The 27,817-nt window shown below is 36.7% G+C and overlaps 2 protein-coding genes across 4 annotated transcripts; one reads left to right on the forward strand and one right to left on the reverse strand.

Moving 5' to 3' along the window:
* The first annotated feature begins 1,693 nt into the window (after positions 1-1,693).
* On the forward strand, positions 1,694-7,110 carry arpc4 (actin related protein 2/3 complex, subunit 4). Its single transcript, XM_030134031.1, has 6 exons — positions 1,694-1,765; positions 4,891-5,009; positions 5,103-5,214; positions 5,703-5,798; positions 6,219-6,389; positions 6,563-7,110. Exons 1-6 carry the CDS (start codon positions 1,763-1,765, stop codon positions 6,566-6,568), a joined length of 507 nt encoding a protein of 168 aa, XP_029989891.1. The 5' UTR covers positions 1,694-1,762; the 3' UTR covers positions 6,569-7,110.
* Positions 7,111-7,483: 373 nt separating this feature from the next.
* On the reverse strand, positions 7,484-26,515 carry pfkfb4b (6-phosphofructo-2-kinase/fructose-2,6-biphosphatase 4b). 3 transcript variants are annotated; one of them, XM_030133990.1, is made up of 14 exons: positions 17,038-17,228; positions 15,715-15,831; positions 15,542-15,638; positions 13,554-13,620; positions 13,393-13,467; positions 13,250-13,306; positions 13,021-13,142; positions 11,735-11,942; positions 10,823-10,969; positions 10,634-10,738; positions 10,424-10,553; positions 9,560-9,622; positions 9,337-9,401; positions 7,484-7,919 (listed from the first exon to the last, which is right to left on the reverse strand). In XM_030133990.1, the coding sequence occupies exons 1-14, from the start codon at positions 17,159-17,161 to the stop codon at positions 7,860-7,862; spliced, it is 1,437 nt and encodes a 478-aa protein (XP_029989850.1). In that variant the 5' UTR covers positions 17,162-17,228; the 3' UTR covers positions 7,484-7,859. The 3 variants fall into 3 exon arrangements, with proteins under 3 accessions (XP_029989850.1, XP_029989849.1, XP_029989848.1); XM_030133989.1 differs by lacking the exons at positions 7,484-7,919; positions 17,038-17,228 and adding exons at positions 8,247-9,267; positions 26,387-26,515 and having other exon boundaries at positions 9,308-9,401; XM_030133988.1 differs by lacking the exon at positions 7,484-7,919 and adding an exon at positions 8,247-9,267 and having other exon boundaries at positions 9,308-9,401; positions 17,038-17,229.
* Between the last annotated feature and the right edge of the window lie 1,302 nt (positions 26,516-27,817).

Raw genomic sequence — 27,817 nt, forward strand, 5'->3', positions numbered from 1 at the left:
TATTATCCTTAAATTGCTAATTAATACGTAAATCAAAGGTCTCAAAAATCCCACGGACGCAGTAAATGATACTGCTATACTAGGGAGAGTAAAAAAATTCTCAGACAAATGTAATAAAAAGTTTATTTTAATTTATTTAACAGACGTCTCTGCTTTCGTCCAGCTGCTCCTTTTGGATGCCACTTTTCTGATTGAATTTTGCATCTGCAGTATCACAGCACTTGTCTGAGAACTTTTTGACTCCCTCATATTTGCTTTGTAAAGAATTTGTTAAATATGTAATTAGCGGTTAAAGTAAAAAATGAATGGAGGGGTTCAGGTATGGGCTTTATCAGCTTGAACATACATAGCAGAAACAGTCATGGAGAAATGTAAATGTAATGTTAGCTGGATTGTCACATAGTTAAGAATGGTTCAAAGTAGTTGCTATGAGGCCTGTTGTACTGTTATCCATGTGAATATGAGGTCTGAAATTTCATCAAAGATGCTGTGAAAAATGTCATAAAAAGTCAAAAATTTGGCTTTGTCAAACCTGCACATACCCTTTTTTAAATGTGACTTTAATAAAACAAGCTGTAGAATTTGAGACATATGTTATATGTAACAGACAGTGGTCACTTCAGGATCCCACACTCTCATGCTGGTGGTTTCATCTTTTTTCACTTTAAGTAGAAAGATGACTGACACCTCTGACTTTTTTTTTTTTTGTAATTATGTTGCAAGACAAACTGCAAAACTGTTAGATCATCTATTCAGAATTTCTGATGTAATGCTTATTATGGTGTACTTTCATTTCCTCTATAGTGAGAAGTCACTAGTATTTGACAAAACTGTAGAAAAAGGTCATGGCAGCAATAACTGTAAACATCTGTGTGGGTTTATGGTTCCGGTTGAAGGTTTAGACCTCAAAACAACCACAGAAGTATTCAAATCAGAGGTGTTAACACTACACAGAGGAAATACAAAACTATAATTCAAAGTTCTGCATTCATACATAAATACACAGGTATCATCAACAAAATACACCACGATGAGTAAAAGTTATTGCACAGTAAAATTGTCCTTTACTGTTTTACTGTTACATATGACACTTTTGGACTAATTTAACCACTGCATTTATGTGTGTCTTCCTTCTGTTTAATCTATAGTAAACGCATCATATCCTTATTAAGATATTCATTATGGTTGCTTCATTGTCTCAAGAGAACCACACATCCATAAAAGTCAAATTTTCATGAGACAGAAAAACAAGCACCAAAGGGTGTATGAGGAAGAAAAAAACACCCCATCCTTCAAAATCAACACATCTAGATACATGTGGTTGCTAATAAGCAGAAAGATTGAAAACTAATCTGAAAAGAAACTGAGGTGGGGTAGAACAGGACAGTACAGTTACATAAAATATTCAACTACCTCAGTTTGGTTTTTTTTTTTACTTATGTACAACACGAAGTTACCTTCCAGAGAACCTCTAATGTGTTTGTGAAGGGTGATCTTCCCTTTTATGAGCATAAAGTATGTCTATTCGATGGTCCATGCATTAAATCAACAGTAGGGACACGTTCAGGGTTGCGTTGCTGTGATTGGTTCTTCACTCAGGCAACAGCTGACGCTATAAAATACGTTTAGTTGATTGGGTTTATCGCTTCACTATCTACCAATCACAGTAGCGCACTCCTGCAGCTGATCCAATCAATGTAGTGCGTGCCCTCCGACGAACGTAGCTACTTCCGCCTTTAGCCGCCTCTCATCATACAGAGAAATGGTAAGAGAAAACGTACATATATGCTAATTAAGTAATACATTGACAGCTGTGAATACTTCACCTTGTTGATTTTACGTTGTTATTTCTCTGTGCTGAAAGCTGCATCAATGTAAGAGCGTGCACTTCCTTTTTTTCATTGATCTTATTTGGGACAAAAAAAGCTAACAGTTAGCTGACAAGCTAACGTTAGCTTGTCGGTTTCCTGTCGAAATGGGAAAACGCGTGCTAATGATATAATGACGCAACGTCATAATGTAGCATCAGATCTTATGTTATTATTTGAATCCTCTGGTAACAATGATTATTGAAGCTGACGTTATGATGATGATAATGAAGCGGATAATGTTGTGATGGCCTGTGTTGAGCTGCGGTATGTGTCCACTTTAAACAACGTCGGTATAACATTTGCTGTATTCAACACCTGTTTGACTTGTTTGATGCTATTCTGAACAACCACTATGAGCGACTCGTTGATGGTGTTGTGGGACAGTGATGTGCGGTGTTGAAATATGCTTCCGGTTTTGAACAATTGTTCAAATCTCCAAATGCAGCTGCAGTGAGCATCATGTTTAGAATTTCTCTATTTATGAAAAACTAAAACATTTTACAACCTTTATTTCCGATCAGGATCTTTCTTAATAGGAAATAAACTCATGATAATGATAGTGATGATGATGGTTTGCATGTGGTGTCATCTTTTTATCCATGAGTATTAGGGCTGTCTGACATATTGTGATCATATATTACGAACGACGGTAATGATCTTAAAGGGAATGGGAATGTTCAACCTAAAACTGAATAGAACTAATTTAGGAAAAAAAATAAAAATAAAAAAAATAAAATTATATATATGTGTATATATATATATATGTGTGTATATATATATATATATATATATATATATATATATATATATGTGTGTGTGTGTGTGTGTGTGTATATATATATATATATATATATATATATATATATATATATATATTTTTTTTTTTTTTTTTTTTTTTTTTTTAATTTATTTATTTATTTATTTATTTATTTATTTATTTATTTATTTATTTAAATTCACAATCTTTAACACACAACACAACAAATATAGACTACAAATAGGACGGGGTATGGCTGTGAATGTTATCATAAACATGTTCTTAGGTGTCAATACTGTAAATAGGTAAACTAATTGTGCCTGAATGGTCCTGAGTGAAAGTTGTAGATGTCAGATGGTCATTTGTGGTTTGAAACTGTTGTTCATGGTCACAAGTTGATAAACATTGGCTAAACAGCAGAGCATTCTAGATATCTAATGATTGAATAATAAACAATATATTAGAGCTGCAACCGATTAATCGACTAGGTGCTTGAAGTCAATGCAAAAAGTCCCGATTCGATTAATCGACTCGAATTGCTTGAAGGGAGATATTCTACGGCAGTTTTCCTGAATTGAAGCTTCTTTGTGCGTCACATTAAGTGTCCGTGTGAAACACAACAGTGGAACCAATGTTCAACTGCAGAGAAATGAAGGAAACAAAGCTTTGATTCAGGAGAATTGTGGCTGAATGATTTTTTTTGGATCACTTTGAGTCGATTAATTGTTTGCAGCTCTACAATATATAACAATGAGATTTTCCAAAATCACAGTATTTAAGTGTTAAATAATATAGTGAATTATTTTATATATTTATTTTATGAGCGACAGTGTTAACAAAATAAAGCCTAAAAGTGATCTCCTGATAGTAGTTATTACCATGATTGAAAATTGTATCACAATGATTATCAGTATTATTTTATCTATACATTACTTGAGTATGAAATAACTACAGTCATAAAATCACTACAGTGATGATGAAATAACAGTTGAGGACACACATACAAACATCAGCAGCGCTCTGTGAAAACCTTTACATTTGGTTATTCATTATACAACCAGGTATATCTTTGTTTGTCAGTAAAGTTCCATACCATTGTGATTAAGGTCTTAATTTAATTTATGAGATATCTGTACCAAACAAGTGTGTTTTATTACAAGTAGAGTATCATTTGTAGGCTGGGGCATCTCTGTAACACACAGTGCTTCATGTATGGTGGTATGTTGAGAGTTGGGATGCAAATGATCGATTAATCCATTAACTGATCCATTAGTTGATTGACCTTATCGATCGATTAATGATTAATTGATAAGCGGCGATTTTTCTGAGAATCTGAATTTCTCTTTCAATCAGGTCTATAAGAATAAAAGCTAAATATTGTTTATATACTTCATTGAAAAAACATGTCATATTCCTTAATGATTGATTTATTGAACCATTGGATACAGTACAGACAATGACAGAGAAATCCAATTAAATAAATTGATCTGAGGAGGGGCAGTTCAGAAGAAATGGGCATTTCTGATTTTGCATCACTGACACAATGAAGCGAAATTTCAGCGGAGATGCTCTGCTATTTTTGCGTGGCCACCAGGGTGACCGCGGGACATAAGGCCGGACCTACTGAAGGTTTGCGTATATTAAAACTAATTGCACATGCAAAAAATTGTATAAATTGATTTAGTAACAGTGCGCACTAAGGGTTGTGTCTTTCAAAGGTGCAAAATAGCACGTCTGCATCCAGTTAGTACATTTTCCACAATGAATATACAATATTGGGCGTTTACATGCAATTGTGCATGTGCTAGGAGGAGAAAATATAAATATATTAATTTAGCACACAAAAAGTGATTTATCAAATCCAAAAGCAATTTTGCTTATAGAAACTGTGTCTATATTTAACACGTCTCAAAGGAGGTGCAAACAGTTTGTATGCGTAATTGTGCACACATGGAAGTGGTTAGGAGACATCGAAATGATGAAACGACATGCAGAGAAGGCATTTTTCACCCTTGTGAACACTTTTGGAGTGACAAGAAAAAATAATTGAGATGTATTGGCTATAGATTGATTTTTCCATTCCTCACTTTTAATACACATTTACACTGGTTTATCAGATGAACTGAAACAAAGGTCGAGCTAAAGGTTTATGTGATCTCCACTGATCCAGATAGGATCAGACAGGTTGTCTCCCAGCTGTGCTTGTCTTATTCTTGATGAGGAAAGGTGCTAACCTTTTTCTCCCTCACTTTCCACCCTCAGACGGCAACTTTGCGTCCATACCTCAATGCTGTGCGTGCCACTCTGCAGGCCGCTCTCTGCTTGGAGAACTTCTCCTCACAGGTGGTGGAGAGACACAATAAGCCAGAGGTAGAAGTGCGGTAAGTTGACAAAAACCAAAGATTATAAGGTCAATGAGTTCATCCTTGTGGACTCATTATGTAACATACGATTGTGTCTGCGGCCTCATGCAGGAGTAGTAAAGAGTTGCTCCTCCAGCCAGTGATCATCAGCCGTAATGAAAAGGAGAAGGTTCTGATCGAGGGATCCATCAACTCTGTCAGAGTCAGCATTGCAGTCAAGCAGGTCAGTTGTATGATTATGTTTAAAACTTGGGCAGCTGTGGGTCAGGAGGTAGAGCGGGTCATCCAATAAGCAGAGGGTTGGCAGGTTGAATTCCGCTCTGTCCTAGTCATGTGTCGTTGTGTCCTTGGGCAAGACACTTAGCCCACCTTGCCTCCAGTGCTGCTACTCGCACTGGTGTATGACTGTGTGAATAGTGGTCGAAGGGGCCATTGGCACAGATTGGCAGCCAAGTGTCTGTCAGGGCAGCAGTGGCTACAAACATAGTTTACCACCACCGGAGTGTGAATGTGTGAGCGAATGAATAATGGATCCAATGTGCGCGTTTTGAGTATGCGTTTATAGAAAAGTGCTATATAAGTCTAATCAGTTGTTGTAATTAGTAGTAGTAGTAAAACTATGAATGGAAAACCTTGACTTAATTTATCATTAATCTTTTTAGTTTCAAAGAGTTGTTACATCTTTGACCTTTTGTAAATGTGTTTCTGCAGGCTGATGAGATCGAGAAGATCCTGTGCCATAAGTTCATGCGTTTCATGATGATGAGAGCAGAGAACTTCTTCATTCTCAGGAGGAAACCAGTTGAGGTAAAAGTTGGGAATGGGTTTTGTCAGTTTTGACTCTAATGACCCATAAAGTTATTTGCTTATCATGAAGAATTGCCTATAGTGTTATGATGCAGTTCTAATTGTTCTTAAATGGTGAGACCTCACCAACAAAGTATTGACAGTGTAGACAGAAGTGTGTTTCTTTTACCAACATACATTTGAGTCTGACATTTATATACACTGTGGCTGAATGCATCACACCATTCCAAACCCATATTTTCATACAGTACTGAACACAAGTCTAAAGAAACCTTACCTTGTGCAGGGTGTAATGACCATACAGTAGATATTTATTTATTTTTTTCATTAGTCACTTATTTATTGACTCCTAAATTATTTGAGTGAAAAGGAAATACGTCAGGTATTAAAGAACTCCTCTTGTATTTTTTCCTGTTTCAGGGCTACGACATCAGTTTTCTCATCACCAACTTCCACACAGAGCAGATGTACAAACATAAACTGGTGGATTTTGTCATTCATTTCATGGAGGAAATCGATAAGGAGATCAGTGAAATGAAGCTGTCGGTTAATGCTAGAGCCCGTATTGTCGCAGAGGAGTTCCTCAAAAACGTGAGTTACAGCTGTAATTCTATGTGCACTCAGTTTGTACATTATTTTTTACCCTAGAAATGGTTAGTAGTCTTTACTCACCTGTTTCTTACCAAAATAGGTTTTTGAGATTATATATTTTTTCTTGTGGTTTAGCTTTTAGTTTATACTTTCCACTTGTTTTGTTCTTGCAGTTCTGAGAGAAAATACCAGGAAATACATTCCTTTTGCATCACTGGCATCTGTGGACTGTTCACATCACAGGCCAGAGTGGAGATGACATCTGATCAGCCGCGACGGGATGAGAAACATAGGATGTACAGTAAAGATGTAATGGCCAATGAGGTTTTGCCCTTTATCTGGAAAAAGCCCCTGTGCTCTAGATATTGATGTTTGTACATAATGAATATTCACACCAGACATTAATTTCTGCCTTAAAACATATCAGGGCAGGTCCTTAAAAATATATTTTCAATACTATTGAGCACAGGGTTCTGTGTTGTTTTTTTCTCAAATAATTTAAAGTTTTTTTGTTTTGTTTTTTAAAAATATATATATAAATATATATATTATATGCACTTAAATTTCATTTTGCAGTGTTTTGTTACATCAGACCTTAAACCATAAGGGCAATCAAATGATGCATGTTTGCTTTCTTAGTTCACAGATTAGACCCTATTGTAGATGAAAACGTAAATATAAATGCTGGCAGTGAAGAGAAATAAATTCATTATCCTTTGTATTTTGCCATTTTTCTTTATGTGATAAAGTTATGGTGCACAAATGGCAGTAGCTCTCACTTTCACCCAAAGATTGAAGGTTTATTGAGATTGTGACAGTTTCATCATGAACAAGGTATGTTACATTTTTCTTTTCAGTACAGTGCACTTCAATTTGAACAGTACCTTATTCAGACACAAATACATTAGAATTACACACTTATTTGTCAAATACTTTAATAGCATTTCAGTTTCTCTTAAAAAATTTTTAAAAAAAGAAAGCCACACAATGTCCCTTGAACCGGGCTTCATCTTTACATAAATGATTAGGGTACGAGCCAGTTTACACCGCAGAAAATCTACGCGATTTGTTACTCACTTTTACAGTGTGAACAATGGCTGTCCTTTTTTAAAATACTTATCTTTTTTTTTTTTGCTACAAAAAATCTTCAGAAACATCAAGACTGTATGGCAGTGAACACAGTGCACAATATACAGTGGATATCAAATAGACTTATGAAAAAGTTGTTGAAGTTAAAGAGACATTTTTGCAACATCAATCACAGATTTGTACATGTGTGCATATACATATAAAACATTTTCTTCGCTGGGATTTGCTACAGTAAAGATACAGTTAACATGGTAAAAATGGAGTGTATTTAGTGAAAGTGCGTTACAGTTTGAGACTGGGAAGATGCTGATTTCGTAGCTGGAGGGCAGTATTCCCATAATGCATTTCAGAGGTCTCAGCTGGAACAGGAAGTGCAGGAGTTTAGAAATGAGCGGGGACTGTTTGCAGAGCATCCTCTGTGCTGCGCTGCACATTCACATTCTGAAACAGTGATTAGACAGAGGATTACATTAATATTATTGCATTATGAATGTGCGTTGGTGTAGTTTGACATGAACACGACTGCTCATTTAATAATATTTGTATCATCAGTAAAATATTATATAGTGTGTTTATATAATATTCAGTTACTATTTCTTTTGCGGTTAAAATCCTTGCGTGAAATAACCTTTTAAACTCCAATTATTATGAAGTATCAAACTATTTTATTTAACTTTTAGCAAAAGAAATAATTTCCTGCACAAATCCACACTGAAATGGATGGAACCATCTTTGAACATAACCTTTGTATATATTCACGCTCTGATGGCAAAGCAGCAAAAACATGAGAAGTTTTTATTGATTTTTCAAATTAGATGTTTATGTGTACATTAAAAAAAAATCTTGACAACCACAAAACGCATGAAAACACACATTACATTTGATGATTAAGTTGTGCAACTGCAACATTAATTCTAGCCTGGATGATTTCAGAGTAAACGGTGTACGTCTGATTGGGCAGTGCACATCATGCTTCACATTCAGTCAGTAAACAAGCGTTGAAATGCAGATTAGTTTAAAACAGTGAAATGAAAATGAGCTTGTGCGTCGCTTTATAAGTTGAGTGCATTCGTCAAATAAAAACAAAGCTTTAATCTCATAAAATCCTTTCATATCAATACAGAACATAATCAAGTAGAAATGGTTGTAAACATTCAATAATTCATGATACATGGTATTTTACGACAAACTTAAAAACATCAGGGCTATGTGCTGGTTGAAATAGTTTCTCATTCATTGTCTGATCAGTCACAATCACACTTGTTCCTGTCACTGAGGAGGATATTCGTTTACATCGGTTACCAGGAGACGTACTCTAACACTGATCGTTAAACCTTCACTAAAAGTCAAACATTTTAAGGGCTATTATTAATGAGTCCAGATCCATTGGAGAGTTCAACATGTGACACATTTTCACTCAAAAATAATGAATACATCCACACAATTCCACTGTTCCTGGGACAGTGGGAACAGTTAAATTGCATTAAAATAAAAGACATAGTGAACTACTAACAACACACACTAAAACCAAAATGAAATGAGTCATTGCTGACTGAGTGGAGGTAGGAGTATCGATATAAGTTATCACAGCCGCTGTGTGTGATTACTGGTGGATGACAATTGAATGTAGTTTCATCTGCAGTGTAATATTTCAAGATTGAGGTTGGCTTAATTTCTGCGTATAAAAACAGAGATTCTTAGGATGTTCTCAGCTTTTTTTTTTTTTTTGTGAGACATCCACATAAATGAGTCCAAAGTCACAGAGCCGGTTGGTTTTGGAAACAGGCGGTGAAATCAGCCCTCAGGGGTTTTCGGGGGTTTACTGTGAGGGCCATTGCTTAGTGCCTGCGATACCTACCTCTGGTCTGTTTCTGTGTGTGTTCACAGCCTCCACGCCTAAACAGACAGACTCCACTTTACAACCTGAGGAGACGCAAACAAGACACAGTTAACTGGACTGTTGGTCTCTAACACCAAACACACTAAAACATACAAGAGAACCAAATGTGAAAGCATCATCATGTAATATACTGTGAAAACAGATGGTAACAATAGGAAAATATTAATATTAAATAACTTACCATAAGCCATAGGGGTTAACTTCAAAACTGAGTGCAAAGAGCACTTAAGATAAGGCAACTCATCTGTAGGGGTGGAAAAAGAGTTATCAAACATTTGTCATGTCATTTCACATATTTTCATTTAAAGCTCATATGATGATTTTTCAGTAATTTGTAAATGAGGCTAATACTGGGAATAGACTGTACTGTGTTGTTTTTTGTTTTTTAATCTTTTCAAGACAGGCTCCTTTTTCACAATATAAAGTACTCTGTGGTCACATTCACACTTTAAATTCTACATCAAAGTTGTTGTTTTTTTTTTAAGTTGTCTTTATTTGATCCAGTTAGTCTTGGTTTCACATTATCATTTTACCAGGGGCTGCATCTGTATTTGACATTATGTCTGATGTCAGTGTATTTGACATCACCTTTCCTTCCAATTTAAGTAAGGAAAATAAATGAAGGTTCATTTCATTGCCACTATTCTATTACTACATTCCACCTGCCACCCCTGTTTTTAAACTTCAGGTGACATTGCTCCTAAACCTCTCAGAAAATAGACGACAAGCTTTGGTATTTTTAGGTCTCACTTTATTACTTCATCAGACTGCACTTCAATTAAAAACTCATTTACTGTCATTTTCTTTCGACTTTTGTTTCATGATTTTGTGTTCTGACATCCAAAACGTGTTTTCACCCTAAATGAACTGAACCATGTTGGAGTCTGATCTGGACTGTTTGGTCCTGAGGAGGTTTCACCTGCAATTTTGGTCTGCATCAATTTAAATGAATTAAATGACAAAACGTCTGATCCCAGTATCACTAACCCCCCCTCCCACCACCACCACCACCACCACCTTCATTAATCCATGTTATGATTCATACCCGCAGTCTTGTCCAGGAAATATGCGAGAAGACAGCGCATGACTGCCTGATGACAGATGACCAGGACGTTCTCTTGCCTCTCTAACTCCATGATCACAGGCTCCAGGCGCTGAACCAGGTCTTCATACGACTGATGGAGTCAGAAAACACCCGTAAATGACACAGTTTTAATACAAGAACCAACCGGAGTCGTAGGAAACTTGCTCCCACCTCTCCTTTGGGATAACGGTAGCGGTACTTGTCTTGGTCTCTCAGAGCAAACTCCAGAGGATAATGCTCTTGGATCTCCTCATACATCATTTCTTCACACACGCCCTGAGGAAACACAACAGGAGATGTGTTTAGGCTGAGTACACAACACTGTTGTGTTTAGTTTGTTGAATACTTAAAGTGGCATACAGCGTCTATTTCATTGAGGGATTTCCACTGTTCATATGGAACTCCGAGGCACTCTGCAGTCTGGATTGTCCTCTTCATCTGACTCGTCCAGACTTTCAGATCTTTGATGTTCTGGTCCTGAATGAATTTCCTCAGACGTGATGCAAACTACAAGATAAGACAGCAGTGAAAAACAGATTATCAAACCTAAATAGATTTTTATTTATTTATTTCTTTAATGGTTTATTTAACCCATAAAGATCCAAACATCCTCCATAGACCAAAATCCTCTACTGATGAACAATGTTTAATACCTGTTGATCCACTAATCCTATCAATACATGTAAATAATTGGTATAAATGCAGTTTATCATCTTTTTATATGATATGACCCATTTGGATGTTCAGAGGCTCTGTAGTGAATGTGGAAACACTGTCATCTTCAACAACATTGATTAACTAGTAAAACCCCTGGAGTTTGATCAATAACAGTGGATGGAAATGCTTGTTTTTATGTTCTGTTATTGATATCTTTGCTGAAAATTTCACTTTTTCTTCAGTTTTCTCTGTTTCTGATATAATAACCCTCAACTGTACCCTGAGCTTGTATGAACATCTACATTATCAATAAATTCAATGTAGGAAAACACCTGATTTTCACAGAAAAAACACAAAATAAAGAAGATAATATTACAACAAATGGTAATAAATCAAATAAGAAGCATTAAATAGAGATAAAAATACATTTGCAAACTGCCAAAAAAGTAGCACTGGGTCTTTATGGGTTAATAGGGACCATGCATATTTATGAACATTGTTGTATAAAAAATATACCCGTGTAAATATGCCAGAATTAGTAAAAATAACTACTACTAATATTCACACTAACACAGAAGCTAAATATAATATAGAAACCTGACACCCATCACACACCTCTTTCCCCCGTGCAGACAGACCAGAGTCACCACCAATGCGTCCCTTGATGTTGAGGTCACTCTCACCGTGGCGACACAGGTAGATGGAGCGAGGTGTGATGTGGATGTTCATCAGGTAGTAGACGATCCGGCTTTGGATGTGGTCGAGGACGCGGTTCACAAGGTAGCGGCGGCCCACATCCATGATCTTTATGTAGGAAAGGTCCCTGGAAGAAGAAAAGAATATTAACCATGTGTCTTAATGAGAACAATGAATCTGCTCTGAGTCATTGAGCCTGTTTACATTCACACCAGTACTCCCATCATTATCCTATTTCTGGAGTTATTAGATTATTCAACTGACCATGTAAACAGGATAACCTGATATGTTTTATCAGGTAACAGCAGTAATCTGATTATAACAAATCAGATTATCACACCTGGATTTCTCCCCAATACACCGATGTCTTCCTCCATGTATACAGGTTCATCTAATTTATTTCGTTCTTCTACGTCTGCACGTGTTAACATCTATATATATATATATATATATATATATATATATATATATATATATGTATCTTTTATTCTGTTTATTTATTATTTATTTGTTCCATTGATGGTTATTTGTGGGATGTTCACGCGATGGGTCAGTGTGTTTTTTTCTTTTTCTTGTACTGCTGCTGTTGTAACAAAGCAATTTCCTGCAAAGGATCAATAAAGTATCTATCTATCTATCTATCTATCTATCTATCTATCTATCTATCTATCTATCTATCTATCTATCTATCTATCTATCTATCTATCTATCTATCTATCTATCAGCAGAAGTCAACAAAAAGTTTAAGTCTACCGTCACTATGTATGAATGTACTCTGAAAGAAATCTGATAAAAGACTGGCGTCTAAACCAGGGTTTTTCAGTTATCACATTTCTTAAGTGCATGTAAATGCGTCAGATCTGATTATTACAATTATCCGATTACTCCCAGTTAGACACTTTTAATAAAACACACACTTTTAATAAAAGTGTGTGACTTATTTGTTTTATCTTCTGGTTGTATTTTTTTAGATACTATTTATCCTATTATTGTAAATCTGTTTTATCAGTTTTAGTATATCTTATTTTCTATATCTATAATTTTTTCATTAGTTTTATTATATGTTGTATTTTTACCTATATCCTTGTACAGCACTTTGGGCACTTTGCATTGTTGTAAATGTCCTATATAAACAAACTTGATCTTGACGTTGAGTTACCAGACCTTTATGGTCATGAATACAGGCTCAGTGAGTGTGGACTCACCTGTCCAGAACCTCATCCAGAGGTTGATAAGATGACTCATAACACTTAATTCTCTTCATGAAGTCCTCAATGGCCTCTTCTGTGTTGGTGTGTATGTAGTCAGGGCTGCCTAATTTCACTTGCTGCAAAGACAGGAAACACAGTATATGAGCAGAGAAAAGAGGAAGTCATATGAGGCTGGAGTTTGTTTGTCTGAATAAATTATACAACAGATGTCTAAAATACTCACCACTATGTTTTGTGCAATTACATCTGGGTCTTCACACACAGACTCCACAAAAAACACCTGCATCAACAGCACAATATTGTAAATGTGGAGAAAATTATGTCAAAATGAATTAATCTGATTAAATTCTGCCATGATTCACACACCTTAAACCCATTTTGTTCTGCAAACTTGACAATGGTCCCTCTTCTCTCTCGTGTTGTATTTGTGGCATCAAAGACCTGAAGATGAAGCAAAATAACTCCTAACACAGTCCTGATGCACAGTATGTAGGTTTATAATACACTCTTTAACCACACCAACTCACCGCCACCTGTCCTCCTTCGACACTCAGGTACTGTCGGACGTCATTAAGCGCCGCCATTGCACATTGACTGTGGAAAGAGGACACACAGCATAAGCCACATGATTTCTAATGCAGTTTATTTTCAACTGGCCATGCTGTTGAATATGTAGCCTTATTGTCTTTGAGATACAATTTATATTCATCAGTGGTAATTACAGCAGTTATGATTAGTTGGTTGAATCTCTATAAGATATGACAGATACTGATTTGTTAAATCTACCATCCTCTATCGCTTCACTGCTGTTTTTTGATGTTAGCACTTACATACCAGTTTAAGTATAGTACACCTGCAACTTAGAACAATTTACAGAGAGATTTCGAACTCACATCTCTTTAATTCTTATGGCATTTTTATTTAGTTTTTTTGTTCTAGCTGTTTTTTTATTTAGCATTTTAATGACTGCAATTATTCCTACAGTGTTGTTATTGTTGCTTGTTTTTCTTGTCCAAGATTTTTTTTGGTATCTGTAAAATTTTATTTCATTCCAGGGTCCTATATTTTCTTCTTATTCAATCAATTAAGGAATGTTAACAGTTTAGCAAAACCCCACGTTTATCTAAGTACCAACAACACTTTTTTGAAGTGAAAATGAAAGATAAAGATGCTAAAAAGTCTGCAGTAATAACCAGAAAATGAGGATAACTATGTTTACACTGCAGACAAAGGCCATCCAAAGCTTTGTTTTTTTTTTTTTTTTTACTTAATTGTGATTGCTTTTTTTTTTTTTCGTTTTATTATTCTTTTGCGCATGGTAGACAGTTCAGGACTGTGAATAAGTGACAAATCTAAATTTAACCCCAAAGCTGTGAATATAGCCTAAGTTAAAGATTTACGATTAATGAGTACTTACAGATAAGTGAGAAATAATTCTCCACTGAATCTTAAGGCTTTAAGGGTATAGTTATAAATCGTTTCTAACACAGGTATACAAATCTGTCCTCAGTGAATTGACAGGCTGCAGACAATCTCCTTTTTTACATAAAGTTTGATTTCTGATACTGATACTGTCCGTGACCTCAGAGGCCTCTTTTCCACTGAAGCAGTTCCAGTTGTAGTTAATCTGGAGCTGGTTTTTCCTGTTTCCACCACTAAAGAATTGTCTTGGGAATAGAAAAAAAAACAGTTCAGGGACTAAAACCAAACCCTGACACATGGGGGGCTGGGGAGGGGACTATACCAAAGGACCATGTAAAATGAAGAGCTCAATTAGACTTTAAATCAAACAAGTGAGCATCCATGCGGAAGCCTGTCCTAAAACAACATATGCTTCAAAAAGACCTTTATGCAATAATATGTCTCTCGTTGGGAGGATGTGTGTGAATGCTTCAGCTGAAACTATGCTCTCATACTTCATTAGTCCCAATAAAATTAATGCACCTGTATTGCAATATCCTTTTATAGAGGTGTTTGTTTTTCCCTGTGATAGCTGTAGTTGGTGTTTTATTTTCATTACTGCAAGATATGAATAATTATCTAAATACTACTGTTGTTGGGTCAGTATGAAGAACAGAAAATGTCCACCATGGTCTGAGCAGAACCAGTAGCATATTTGATGAGCTAAAAACCACAAGCTGAAATAAGGTTGTTCTCACAGTAAAATCAGCTCTGACTGCCTGGGGGTTGTACGATGACAGCCGGTGGGGGACGTGGGCTGACCTGCTGCTAACTAGGCTCCATCTTGTTAAATCAACCACAGATTTGACATTTAGACATCTACACTGTTGTCTGAAAAAAGCTTAAAACTATATTTGGTGACTGAGCAACAGTAGCATTGAGCAAATTATATCTTACATGTATCCAGTCTGCATTCACCTGCATATGTATCAGTGACGTAACCCTGTGGTATCGACCAATCAATGGAAAAACAAACCAGTTCTTAATAGGCCCAACTAGACAGCACTGGCCCTGGACCAGCACCAGAACCAGTTAGTTTCAGCACTGGACTTACCGTCTGATTTTTAAGCCCTCCTCATTATCTGGACGGAAAAACTCAAAGGACTTGTAGATCTTCAAGCATTCCCTCCGATACTGGCCAACGTTGAACTCTGTAACAGATGAAAGATGCTGTTTTCTGCTGCTTGGAATCTCATAGTTTATGTGGAATACGTTGGTCGTGCTTACCTTTTGTTGGCACACCTATCCAGTTTAAGTAGCGGGTCAGCTTCTTCGAAATGTAAGTTTTCCCTCGGGCCGGAAGTCCAACTAACACAATAAGGGTGGGGCAGTTGGTCATACATACTGTAGAAGAGAGAGAAACACAAACATTTAATGATTTAACTCCTTTCAGACACAGTTAATTTACTGAGCTTGAACTGAAAGCATCATCCTACTCAGCAGGAATAACAGTCTGGAAGGATGACAATAATTACACCACAAAACACAACATTACAAGATGTCTTATGTACACTTTAGATGTTCTTCATGTTAAGACTAAATTAACATTTCTATGTCTGACAGTCTTGAATAACAGGATAAACATGAACAGAAGATAAGAGGAGAGAAGCAGATGACTGATTAAAATAAAACCAAAGACAGACACGGGCTGATTAAATATAACAAAATGAAAATACACAACAGATTTTTTTTTAAAAATTAGGCACTACATGTTATGATTTTAATTCAGTCCTTAAGTGATGTTACAAGAAAAACAAACACTATACTTGTGTAAAACATATCTAATCTCATTTTTAGACTCTTCTTAGACCCTGGCTTCTTCGTGGAGTCTGGTGTTAAATTTTCAGTCACACCCGGGTCAAACACAACTCAGGACAAAGAGACAAAAGACTAAAAACACCACATGACAACAGGACAAAAGACCTGAACTGGACGGGATGATGTGAAACAATAAACACCAATTACACACTGAACTATCTGAGGGGGTAAAGTGTTGTTGTGGACAAAGACCTCAGTTGCAGTTTGATTTAGAAGAAAAAAACTCAGATCTGAAGGAGGCAGAGCTTGACTCAGCAAAACCAAGCTGAGCAGTAGACCAGAGCAGTGTGAGTCTGCAGAGTCTGTTCCAGCAGGACTGACGGGATCAGCAGACTGAGACTAACACACACACACACACACACACACACACACACACACACACACACACACACACACACACACACGGGTCGTCTGTTTGGTCCGAGTCAATTGATGCATTTCGGTCATGTGGATTCCATTTGACCAGATTTAATCAATTACTATTTTCCCCCAAGACGAACGATTCAAGTGAGATACTGGGGTTAAAACAAAACAAACAAGCTGAACATGATGCGACACTGATAATCATAAAAACGCACGAATATGTGGTACTTCATCTGTGCGCAATGGCTGTGCGTCTAAGCAGTGATCTGACGAATGCATGAAATATATTAAATAAATACATAAAAGTGGGTGGCTCGTATCACCAGCCCACCACATCCTTGCAGCACTTGCCGGTCAGCTGCACCTTACCCCGTCTCTGTGCTATGTGCACCGCAGGCATCCCGTTTTTGCAGGGCATCCAGATCTTCCTGAGGGGGTTCTGGGTGAGCTCCCTGGGCGCATTGTCTAACAGAAACTCCTCGTTGTCTAACATTTTGTCGGATCGGTGCGGTTATCCTCCTAACATGAGAGTGAGTCGACGGGTGGCAGTGAGTTTAAGGGGCTGCAGGAGGAGGATGTCTCTTATCAGCTGAGAAACAGCAGTTGGATTTTACCGTAAACACCGGACACTGTGCGCAACGGAGACGGAGCAAAACAAAGAGCCCCCACCTCCTATCGAGGGTGGAAATACATGCACTACTGTTTTTGTTTTGTTTTTGCATGAACATTTTCACACATTGCATCATTAATATTATTAATTATTTGCCTAATTAACTTTTGTGTTTAATTACTTTATTATTCTATGCGTGTTTCTTATTCAGTTGTTGAACATCTGTATGTAACCGCTTCTACTTACATATGTACATTTTCACTTGCACAGACATAAAAGCACCATTTACATTTAAACTGTGAATTTTGCCCTGTTTTATCCATCTTGTTCTTTTTATAATCTTTTTATCTGTTTATACTTGTGTTTATATCTGACATTCTGTGGGCAGTAAAGCAAGTATAAGTGTTATTACATTTTGCACTGTTTTTCCTGTGTACTGATTTTACATTTTTACTGTCTATATTCTATATTTTTTATTGTTTTTTTATACTGTAGTGAGCAAATGCAACGACAGTTCGTTCTGTAAACGCTTGTATATCTTAATGACAATACAGTCCAACTCTAAAGTATTTCACTGAGAACACGTTTTCTAACTGTGCATATATAAACTCTGACTCTGATCTAGTCCACATGGAGGACAATGTATTAGATAAAAAAATAAAATAGACCTGCAGTTCTCAAATTACTCAAATAAAGCTCCACATATGATTATAACAGAAAAAAGATCACGATTCCTCATCATAATCAGCCCAAAATGATACGCATTTACATACATGCACTGTATTGTATTTGTTTTTAATGCTTGCGCCATTTCACTGAACATCCAGTGGTAAACATGCGAATAAAAGGAAAAAAAAATCCTAGAATACAGTACAGTATGTTTCCACAAATACCCAGACCAAAGACACTTTCTAGGAACACCTCCCCACTTTTCTCGAAACTACCTGTTGACATTTTACCGTAATTACTCGAAGAAGAAGCAGGAAAACGCGTAAAGAAGCAGATGTGAGCAGAAAAACAAGGCTCAGCTGTTCACATGAAGCACACATGGGCTGTGAATGCAACTGGGACATGAGCCAATCAGAGCGGAGACACCGAGGCCCGGCAGCCAATCAGAGAGGCGGACCGGACAGCAGGAGGGCATGCACACTGGCGGACACAGATAACACAGGACCGTGCAGACATGGGGCCTTGAGTCTGGCACGACTCGATCACGGGCCCTCAGTGGCAGTAACACACAGTCCTCCTGTGGCCAAAGTCATCAACAGATCCACCGGTGACATTAGTGGATGAAGTACTCACTGTTTTTACTTGAGGAAAAGTACAGATACAGGGGCAAAAAAATTACTAAAGTAAAAGTATCCAGGGAAAAAATCTACTTAAATAAAAGTACAAAAGTACTCATTTTAAAATGGACTTAAAAAGTAAAAGTATTTGATCCAAATTCAACCATTATACTTAATAAGGTAAATATTGATTAAAAGTGATGGAACTGGAGGTTTGGTAAAGAAAGAACCAGCATTACAACTGACTGCTCGACTTATTTAGTACCGAGACTGTAAACAGAAGCATAACAAGCTCTGGTCTCAAACTGTAAAGAGGACCCACAGTGAACAGAATCTTCTGGCACAGTAATCAACCAAACAGGCCAGACATTTCTTTTTTTTAAAAACATATTTATTGTTTTTTCATTAATTATCTGAACCCACCCTGGACATTTCACCAGTTCACCACAGGGTGACATATAGAGACAGTCACAAACATTCACACCTATGGGAAATTTAGATTAAACTGATGAACATATCGGTGCATGTCTTTGGATAGTGGGAGGAAGCTGGAGTACCTGGAGAGAACCCACACAGACACAGGGAGAACTTGCAAACTCCACACAGAAAGGTCCCACCCCCATCAACTGGTGTTGGAATCGAACCCAGGACCTTCTTGCTGTGAGGCATGAGTGCTATCCACTGCACCACCCTTTATTGTTTTTCATTCATACAAAACCATCAAACACTGTGAACATCTTGAATAGATTTTTTTTTTTTTTTTTTTTTTAAATGATAAATAAATAAATCCATGAAAGGCTAGACAGTTCTAAATCTGAATATTACCAGTATTTATGATTCACCTTCAAAATGAGTTGGTTTTCAAAGTTTTTTTTAATTGAGTCGCACTCTTTTGGGAGAGTAGATCCATCCAGCTGTACCTCTACAGCTGGATTACGGTGATGCGTAAAGTAGCACAGCGCTTTGTGCACATGGTAACACAATTTACAAAAAGAAGAAGAAAACAAAAGTAGCATGTAACACAAACACAATTCGAAATATAGGGGTAAAAAGTACAGATACCAGTTCTAAAATGCAGTGAAGTAAAAGTAAAAAGTACCCCTCCATAAATTTACTTAAATGAAGTACAGATACATAAAAAAAATTTACTTAAGTACAGAAGTACTTCTACTTTATTACATTCCACCACTGACATTAGATACCACAAACACACAGACAAACATCCTGTGTGTAGAAATGTAAATATTATGAATCTCAATCTGACACCTCAGGGAAGAAACACTGCCATAATAAAGAGCTGAAATGGTTTAGGATTAATGGGTGATGGTTTGGATTGGTTCATGTTTCCAGCAGAAACACCAAACAAATGAACTCAAGCCTGGCTGCGGCTTCTACATCCAAAAAAATGAACATTTGTGCTTTTATTTGTCACAAACTGACAAACTTTGCATCACCCACCCAATCCAATACTTCATGACATTACAACAGCTAGGGGTGATACAAAGTGTTTGGAGCCCCTGGGGAAAAAAATATCACTTTGGTCCCCACCTTTTCAATGTCGCAAACCATTCAAACCCAAGAATATAAAACTGTGCAGGCATGGATCAATGTAATGTTATGCTTCATTAATCTGCGACTCCTCATCGAAGCTCAGTGAGTCCACTCAAATTTGGGAATAAAAAGGTGAATTCAGAGTAAAAGTTCTTAATTTCTGTTGATAATAGCAAAACGTCTAGAGGTCAATGAAAATTAAAGAGCCGCATTACATCATTGCATGATCCTGGATGGTCTCTGAGACAAATAGGGAAAGGTGGTCTAATAGACGTGTTACGCACTGTCTATAAATATAAACCAGATCAAACAATGTTGTAAGATGTCATGTATATAATCAATAACATCATCTGTTTCTGTTGCTACTGACTCATCTTTCGATCGTACCAGATAATAAAATGTTTGTGGGTAAATGTCTACATTAAGAAATCAACTGATATTTAAATTAGAGTAATAGAGAGCATCAAAGCATCTAAAAAATGTTGTTTTGCTTCATCGAGTTACATACTTATACACAGGGTGTGCGGAATATGTTGCATTTTGATTAAGTGAATCAAAATGCTAAAAATCGAGATTAGTGTTCTGAGCAAAAATTCACAATGCAGCTTGTTTGTTTGGTGTAAAGTACTGTGTGATAATATGTCTCCAGTTATCGCTTTAATAGAGCTTTGTTTTCTGTAAAATTATCCCGAGTGTTGCTTTTTTGTTATTTTCTTTTATATATGAATATCAAACATATAGAGCATATAATTTTAGCAACAAATGCCATATATGTGTCATGTTTTTCCTTGCATTTATGTAGAAAGAAGAAAACTATGAAAATTATGAATCATCTTCAACACTGACATTTATTCAATGAAGCACAATTGATAATCTCATCTATATTGCTACTGATTGACTAACAGTCTCAGCAATTATTTGTTTTTCCAGGAAGTTAAAGGGGCTTTTGTTCAGCTACACCATAAAAGTCTTGATTTGTTTAATTACTTGTAGTAGTTATCTCCATAATATGTTTATTTAAAATATTAGCTGTTCAAAATAGAAGAAAAATTGTGACACTTGCAGTAAAATGTTAATGACACAACAGGTATACTGTCAGTATCCTCTGTGGGTCTTAATGTAGTATCAGCATTGTGACACCAGGTGGCACTGTGGCATCATTTTTACCAGCTACAGATTGAAAAGTGAGTGGAGGTGACAATGAGTTACGTTTGGATATGTAGTGCCTCACTAAAGAGAAAGTACTCCATTTAGAGCCTAATTTAACCTTCATTATGGGTCCAGAAAACACAGTCGTAGGTCAGAAGTCAGTGCAGTTCCAGACCAGTAAACAAGTCAGCAGGACTAATCCCATTAGCAACACATCCCAGGTCACAGCTTCAAATAATAATCCTATAAACAAATACACACAAACACAAAAACACTGTTTCAGCTTACTATAGTTAGTGTCTCTTCAGTCATTGAGCAGGTCCCTGGAGGTCGATTAAACACAGTACCACTCATATAAAAAAAAAAAAAAAAAAAGACAAGAGAACTGTAAATAGACCTAAACTGGAATAATAAGTAATAACGTGAGAACAAGTGAGAAAGTGGTGATTAAGTGAGCAATAGCACGAATTAGGAGAGAGGTGTGTTTTAATATAGAAAAAAAAAGCCGTGACACGAAACATGTATAACTGTCACAGACTTGTGGTTATATTCTGAAAACACAAATAACTGCACCCCCATTAAGGTACTAAATGAGGCACACACTTCATCCTGTGTATTGTGATCAACAGGTCTGTGTGTGAAACAGGTCCAAGGGTTTGTGTAAGTAGATGAGAACATGATATAAGCAGAGTCACAGCGTATTTTGAATTGTTATTGTGTTGTTTCACTTGTACAAACTGCACTGTTCAATGGTTAGAGGTAAACACTGCTCCAGAGGTCCACTCACACTTACATCACCATCATCAAATTTCATCACACCCTGCATATCACAACTAGAGGTGTGCTGATCTATGACACAATGAGCTAGGTGACATACATTGATGGCAGTGTCCACTGATCCCTACCAGATACTTCTACAACAGCCCAGACGTCAACATCACATGCAGCTGCACACGGTTTCATTTCATTTCATTTATTTGGAACTCCATTAGCTTTGGCTTAGGCCATCGCTATTCTTCCTGGAGTCCACAGCCATCACAACTGTCTTTATACTGCAATACACAAATGACCAAAAACACCCATACACAAAACAAAACAAGACAACACAAACAACAACTAAAAACCATTCATCAAAATTACAAAACAAAAAACAACATACATGTTATACAGGTTCAATTAGCAGTACCTCCAAAAAAGTAGTTTTTACCATACTTTCTAAATGGTCAGATATATTTCACAGTTATATATCCGTGTAATGATGATGGTTCACTTGTTTAATACAGAGTTCAGTCCAGTCCAGAGGTAGATGTCAAAGTCAGTCTCCAGTGTTGTGTGCTCAGTTGTTTGTATTTGATATTGGGTAAGGACATATACTGAACTAATGCATTTAATCACATTTTTGTTTGCTGAAAATTGTGAAAAATACCCAGATCATGAATTCAAACTGCAACCTATTTGTTTCTTGTAATATATTATTTGTGAATAATGTTTTTCCAGTCATATATGGTGTGGTTTTATTAATGAAAACTATTTTTGAATCATTTGTGTTTTGATCCTAATAAAATACTAATCAACTGTGAACAAAAATATATTAGTAAGTAAGATGACAAGTAAGTGTGGACACTGAACAACAGTTTAGTCAAGTTCACTGATAAATGGTTGAACTTGTTAGCTGACAAAAAAGATAGCTTTGTTATTAACAGGTATCAATGCTAAGTAAATATCAAATTGTTACTTTAAACATCAGTATCAGCACTGGCTCTGAATTTTAGGATTAGTGCAACTCAACTATGACCATTTCATGTGCTTCACTTTGACCCACATCATAACCAAAACTATGAAAAGTGAGGTGATAAGCACTTTCACCTCACAGTAAGAATGTGGGTTCAATTCTCAGTTGGACCAGAGCCTTCTGTTACTGAGTTCACCTCTTCTGTCTCCTGTCTGTGCTCCTGACCACAGCGCTGATGAACATCTGTAGTTAGTCCCTGAGCACCTTCAATGGCAGCTCACTGCTCCTAATATAAACTAATGGTACCGTGGGTATATTAAGATGGGTGCAATGCAGAAACAGAATTTCCCCTGAATTAATCTTTACCACAACATCCAGAGGGTGTGAGGGGTGACTGAACAGTTTAATGATGAAAATAGTGTGAGTCACCAGATTAGTGGTCATTCAGTATGAGCGTTTCAGTGCCCAACACCAATTATTTAGGCCTTTTTTAAATTGATAAATCCAACAAACATGAAACACTATTATGTCCACATGGTCTCTGTTTGCTTTAGCAGATCTATTTGTCTCATTCTGACTGAAATGCAATTATTTTAAATACAGATAAAAAGAGCACTGTCATTTCATTGCAGGCTCACTGTCAAAGCTGCCTGCACTGCAGACGCGTTTGCTTGGTTTTTTTGTTACCGTCCCCAGCCAGTACTGCAAAACAAATGACTGATGCTGATTCTCAAAATGGCATTTAACCAGACTGTTTCATCTCAAACCTAGATCACATCCCAAGTGAATACTCATAGGAGACTCTGGAATGACTTCAAATACAGCATTCGCCCCCTCATCAAATAAACACCAAATGAGTAAGCATCTTTTGGAAGAATAGTGTCCATCTTTCTGGCAGATTCTAGAGACAGGTGCAATCAACAACAGCACAGTAAAGGTATTCTGGAACAAATGCATATTAACTGTATATAAAACACGCATACATAGTTCTTATAATAGGATTGTTTTTTTTTAGTAAAATCCAGCATTAGACTACCCTTTCCTTTTGTGCTGCATGCTCGGTGCAACAATAACAGAAGAAAAGGTTTTGTCTTAGCCTAAAAACTATACATTTCCATTGTATAAAAATGCATAAAAACATTCATATCAGAACAAGATCTTGAGTCTTTCACTTGAATGCATCCAGATGCCAAACATCAGCTAAAATATCATGAGCATATAATCACTGTATCCACAGCACAGACACTGCAGACTGCAGCCCTGCCTGCAGAAACCTTTAATGAGATTCAGAGAGAGCGGGCGAACTTTCACCCAGATAGAGAGCAGACACAGGGAGGGAGGGGCAGCGAGCGAGGGAGTGAGTCTGTGAGCAGGATTGTGGGACTAATTTATTGTGATTATTCAGACGTAGGATGAGACAGAGATAAAAATAAAAAAAAACAGAAACCTCTCCTACTGTCACTGATTACAATAGGGAACATGAAAAAACGGTGAATAACAGGGAGGTGGATTTTCTGCAGCTGCTACAATCTACGTGTGCCTCGACAACAGCTTCTGCACATCTGCCATTATAAACACACAAGAGCTATGTAGGCACACAATGACCTTTGCGGTTTTGCAGCTAAATCTCACTTATTGTTACATTTGAGACAGCTTCATAGGTGTATAAATTGCACACCGAACAGCTCAAACAAAAGAGTAGCTCATTGGTTCACCTAAAATAACCAGACCAGACTTCAAAAACTGACAAGTATTGTACTTGGTTGCATGTTTTTCCTGTTTTGCTACTTGGCCCCACCTCTCTGAATGTGTAGGCAGCTGGCCAAAGCACATCTCCTACTCACTGACACAGCCTGAGCTCTGTTCATCCGTTGTACATCTGCCGCAGCTCAGCCTGCAGACATTTAAACCACTGTGACCATATTCCAATAAGGAGCAACTGTGACCATATTCCAATAAGAAGCAGTGAATTCCTGCCTCAGGATACAAAGTCCTGGCAGAGGCAGTTTGTCCACTTTGTTTGGTTTATCATAACAGTACTGCACTGTGTTGTACACATGACATGTACACAGCCCCTGTGGCCAACATGATGACTAACTGAATTACATAACAACCTTTTCTCATAACTGAACCATTAGATTACAGATTAGCATTGATTTAGATTCTATTCATATGCTCCTAATGCCTATTTAGCATGCAATGCAAAACAAATGAAATGAGCTGGGTTCAAGAGCATGTAACGGTAACTACAGAATTTAATTAACACTGAAATTCCCTTAATGTTTCTCAAACCCTTTGCAAAACTTACACTAATTTATAAAGTCTCTGTGATTTTTTTTAATTTTTTTTTTACATTTAACAATTTCAAATTATGTTCCTCATAATTTTGAATATAAGGATTAGCAGATACTGAATAACAACACTACTAAACCCTGCTTTCACTGGATAACAACAGATTATAAAGACAAAAATAAAAGCATAATTGCATTCACTAAAATAAAAACATGAATTGTAAAAATGCTTCAGTCTGTCTGGATACATAGCAAGAGCCAAATGGATGGTGCTCAATGCTGGACCATAACAGGCAATCATTACAAAGCCATTTAAAGTATTGATAGATACATTTACACTGACATTTACTTCATAATATTGTCAGACTATATTTGTAGTTACATTATCATCCATAACCCCTTCTCTAGTTGGGAGCAGTCCCACATCATAAGCATTTAGATCTCATTCTGAGACACTTACAAATAGAATCTAACCCAGACAAATGTGTGACTAGATGATGATAAGTAGTATGAAACCTTTAGGAAACAAGTTACCCCCAATATCCCTGGATAATTGTATATAAGTTTATACATTGTTTTTATGTATATAGAGGGGTTTTTTTTCTTACGTTTTTAATTGTATTTTGTATTTATAAACTACTAGAGAGAAAACAACTTCCGGCCAAGAATTCCTTGAATATGTTTATGTACTTGGCAAATAAAGATGATTGTGATAGTGTTTCTGTCCTGTTTACATCTGCAGCCCTGTTAGCTTACATGCTAACTAGCGTCAGCTGCAGCCAGGCTAAGCAGCGGATAGAAGGATGCTAACCATCAAAGCATCACTTATATTTGTAAAGAAACTAACTTTTTTGGCTTAGAGACACTTGCCACAGTCTGTTTTGACCAGATGTGGTGTGTGAGAGGCTTGTTGTCAGTTGTCGGCTCGGCACGGAGCCCTACCAGCTCTAACCCATGCCTACGTGACACAGACTTGTTTACTTCATCCGCCTGTTAGCCCAGCTGCTCCGCGCACAATGTCGACTGACAAGTGTGAGAAAAAACACTAAATACACTCAAAAACACACGTCTGTGACCCACGCAGAGGTGTGTACATTACCTGTCTTGTCCTGCGTGTTTCTCGGGCGGCAGGAACCCCTCATGGTCCCGGTGTAAAGCCTCTTGTTCCCAGTGAGTGTCCACAGAAGCACAAGCAGCAATGAATGAAGCGAGCGAACTGGGGTAGAGGCGCGCGCTCCATCTGTTAGTACACACGCACACACGTGGACACGCAACTTATTATTCAGGTGAGCTCAACCATCTGCATTCTGCTTCTACTGTAAGACTTAGAGCTCCCCAAACTGTCTTTACTTCTTTTGTGAATGTGCAATAAATCAAGCAAGTAAAACTACATTAAAGATAACACAATATTCACAATAACTTACCACAAAGTTCTTATTTCTAGTAAGTTTATCATTTGAAATTGTATTTATGAGCTTGAATATTCATATCAAATAGGTGCATCTTCCATTAAATTAGTCCTATACTGTAAGACCGGATAGTTGAGTTTACTTAAAAAAATCTCAGGTAACTCGTTGCCTTAAAAATGTAAGTAATGAGCAATGAAAACTTGAATGTATGAAACTGAAATGCTTGATTTGAATGGGATTGCTATTTTAAGTACAACACACTAAATGTCAAGTTAATTTAACTTTAAATTTGTTGCAGTGTCAGTTGCTTTGTATAATCATTAAATTTAATACCATCAGTTCATTGGACTCAATTCCAAGTTGATTTAAATTTAAATCTTTTGCAACATAAAGTACTGTGCATAGCTATTCAACCTATTATATTGCAGCGTTATCAGTAGCTGGCTCAATGTAATTTGTAAGTACAGGAAGTACTTTTAACTTGGCAAGTCATATTGAAATTCATAAAACAGAAGTATCTGAGATAAAGAGGAAACCTATTGTTGGGCCTATGGTTGTAACTCCTGGTGCAGCTCTACAAAAATACAAAAACGAACACAAAAACCAATAAACACTGACATACACACATTAAGTCCAAATTAACACTAACCGCACTACCCCGCTGAACCCCTGCAGAGAAAGAACACATGTTCAACAACATCCCCAATACCCACATTGCAATGCACAGATAAAAGGTGTGATCATGACTAAAACTGAGTGATTTAAATCCATTCAGCTGAAACTTTTTCATACTTTCAACTATGTCTACAAATTAGTAGAATATACTGAACATTTTACAGTAATGGAATAAAACTGAAATCATTTAAGTACATTGGAATTAAAGCATTTTAGTAAATACAAATTCCAGGCTTACAGTGTACATCTAAATAAGAGGTGCATTATTTTAGTTTTTTACATGGTGCGTTCAGCGTCAATAGAATGTTTTAATCTTTTATTGCTCATAGAAATAGAATCAACCCAAATATAATTCAACTCATTTTCATTTATAAAGCGCATGTCATGCACAAGGCAGACTCAGTGAGCTTCACAACAGGTATATGACACAGTTACAGTAAAAAAAT

Source organism: Sphaeramia orbicularis, chromosome 5 (genome assembly GCF_902148855.1).
Source record: "Sphaeramia orbicularis chromosome 5, fSphaOr1.1, whole genome shotgun sequence".
Taxonomy (NCBI): Eukaryota; Metazoa; Chordata; class Actinopteri; order Kurtiformes; family Apogonidae; genus Sphaeramia; species Sphaeramia orbicularis.